This window comes from Coccinella septempunctata, chromosome 9 (genome assembly GCF_907165205.1).
Source record: "Coccinella septempunctata chromosome 9, icCocSept1.1, whole genome shotgun sequence".
Taxonomy (NCBI): Eukaryota; Metazoa; Arthropoda; class Insecta; order Coleoptera; family Coccinellidae; genus Coccinella; species Coccinella septempunctata.
The window spans coordinates 4,004,527-4,007,200 of record NC_058197.1 but is presented as its reverse complement, the minus strand read 5'-3'; the positions used below and the strand labels follow the sequence as shown (position 1 = coordinate 4,007,200).

At 39.9% G+C, this 2,674-nt stretch overlaps 1 protein-coding gene across 1 annotated transcript; it reads left to right on the top strand.

Annotated features, from left to right (window-relative positions):
* Positions 1-219: 219 nt before the first annotated feature.
* Positions 220-990, top strand: LOC123320981 (tigger transposable element-derived protein 6-like). Its single transcript, XM_044908481.1, has one exon. It carries the CDS (start codon positions 220-222, stop codon positions 988-990), a length of 771 nt encoding a protein of 256 aa, XP_044764416.1.
* Positions 991-2,674: the final 1,684 nt, after the last annotated feature.

The following is a 2,674-nucleotide window of genomic DNA, read 5'->3' as shown; positions in this document are numbered from 1 at the left end:
ACTAGTTCGTACAGCTTCTCCCCACATTTCCTTTTCCAATCCGGCATCAGAAATCAAACATCTTGCCTTTTCCATTATGGTTCTATTGAAACTCTCGGCTACTCCATTCTGTTCGGGGTTGTGTGCCACTGTATGTTGCAATTTAATTCCCTTGTTGACACAAAACTCATATTCTCATATTCTCCCCCGTTATCGCATCTTAATTTTTCTAGAGCATGGATGACTGGAATTATTTTTAGAGAATGGTTTCAAAAGTGGGATAACGAGTTGACAAAAAAAAAGAGGGCTCTTCTCTTCATAGACAATTGTCCAGCTCATAATCCTTTGCCTGTTCTTATATCGTTAAAAGTAGAGTTTCTACCACCGAACACGACATCGAAACTACAGCCCTTGGATTTGGGGATCATTAAACATTTTAAGGTTAAATACCGTACTGTGCTTCGACAAATACAGGAGAATCGTGTTGTAGTCCCAATAAATGTATTAGAAGCTCTACATTTCATCAAGAAGGCATGGGATGAAGTGAGCCCTCGAACAATTCAAAATTGTTTTTCTGCATGTGGATTCGACGTGATTACCACCGATGAATCAGACACAGCGCTGGAAAATCCAGAAGAAGTAGAAATTGATCTGTACACATCTGTATTTGATGTGGATGTAAACTTTAACGAATTTGTGGAGGTGGATTGTGATCTACCGGTATGCTTTCCACCTACAGATGAAAGTATCGTACGTGAAGTGTTACAAAGGGAAGAAGAAGACGATGCAGGTTTCGACAATTTGGAGGACCCTGAAATTGAGCCACCTACACCACCAACTGTTCAAGAAGCTAGACAAGCTATCGACACGATCAGATGTTTTCTGGAAAGTTCTGAAGATATCGAATACTACATTTTCAAGAAACTAAATGAAATATCTTCGGTGGTTTCCAAATTGGAAAAAAAACGTTTTAAGCAAATGAAAATAAACGATTTTTTTAAACCCGTATGAATTTTATGAATAAGATATGTAATTAGAATATGTACAATGTATGTATACATATTTTTCATTAAATGTAAAATACATATACGCTTGCTTCTCATTGACTAACGATCAATATTACCTCGAGTTTTTCCCTCAATGAGTCGAACTCCCACCTCAATAACTCGAACGTTTGGTGAGCCGATATAGATAAGTCGAACAGTTTTATGTGGTCCCTGGGAGTTCGACTTATCGAGAGTCCACTTTATAGTGAAATTTTACAATGAGGTCAAGACCACATCGAAATCGACTTACATTTTGCATATTCAGTACATTTTTCTTTCCTTGCAAAATTGCTGCAGTTGGATTAAGGAATGTTAGATATTAAAACAAACTATTGCAATCCTTTGTCTCACCTGGCCTACTTACACAGGAAATAACAATTATGAACGAGAGAATGATCTAAATAATTTCGAATGGAAATATTTGGTTGAATTGAATTTATGAATTTTTGATATATCTAATTTTGGATATTTATTGTACGTTTCGTACATATTCCCGGCGGCCATGCTGATGTGGTTGGGGTCTTGATGTCTTTGTTGGTGGTTGTCATCCCTGGAGATGGCTGCCTGGTCTGGGATCATTGTATATTAGCTGCAGCTCGATCTCCTCAGGATGAACTAGTCTACTGCTCGAGTGTGCATCAGCCGGTGCTTGTTTTTGTTTCCTATGTTTTAAAAAGTAAACAATAAGTAAAACAATGACCATGGTTATTACGATGTTCGTGCTGGAGTTTATCGCTGAATGCAAGTGATATTGTTTCCAACGGTAGTAGTACCAGTGACCTTGACCTAGCAGGTTAGGGATTTCTCGAACTCTGTTTGCGACGAACATTTTCCACTTTCCAGCGTCAGCGTTTATCCATGATATTACTACTTGAGAGTCGGACCAGGTGAATATTTTTGAATTGTTGTGATTCAGGGCCGTAACGCAGGTTTGATGAGTTTGGCTAGAAGAAGGGTTGCGCAGAGTTCTAACTGCGGGATTGTCTTGATATTTATTAATGGTGATTCTTTTGATTTGAAAGTGAGGAGTCCGACGTGGGTGTTCCCATTTGTGTCTGTTGTTTTTATGTATACTACAGCGCCATATGCTTTCAGGGATGCATCTGAGAATCCATGAATTTCCAAGGGTTGACCATGCCGAAGGTGAATCCAGCGATGAACTTGAATTTCTTCTAATTTTGGAAGCACGCTTTTGAAGTTTTTCCAGGTGTTCCTGATGTGCTCTGGTGGTGCTTCATCCCATGATGTGGTGGTTTTCCATATTTCTTTCATTAACAGTTTCGCCTGTATAATGACTGGCGTCTGTAGGGCATAAACTGGCTTCTTCCATTCTGGGCCCATCCTCTGAGTCTGGGTTTAAGCATATGTCATGGCCTGGCTCCATATATATGGAACCGACAAACATCGAGGAGCTCACAGGACTGATATATTCCTTGAAAAAGGTTGAATCATCTGGCTGTGACTTGATTACTGGGAGTTTAGCTAAGGACATGGCACCTCTGATAGCACAACCCTTTGTCGAGTTAGTCAATGCATGTTTTCAGGTAGGGTCTGTGCCTTCATGTTTTAAGACAGCATTGATCACACCTGTCCACAAGGGTGGAGATAGGAGCGACCCCGGCAATTACAGACCTCTGTCAGTCATTACT

What these genes read in the sequence shown, in the direction of transcription:
- LOC123320981 (XM_044908481.1), top strand. Translation starts at nt 220, where the DNA reads ATGACTGGAATTATTTTTAGAGAATGGTTTCAAAAGTGGGATAACGAG.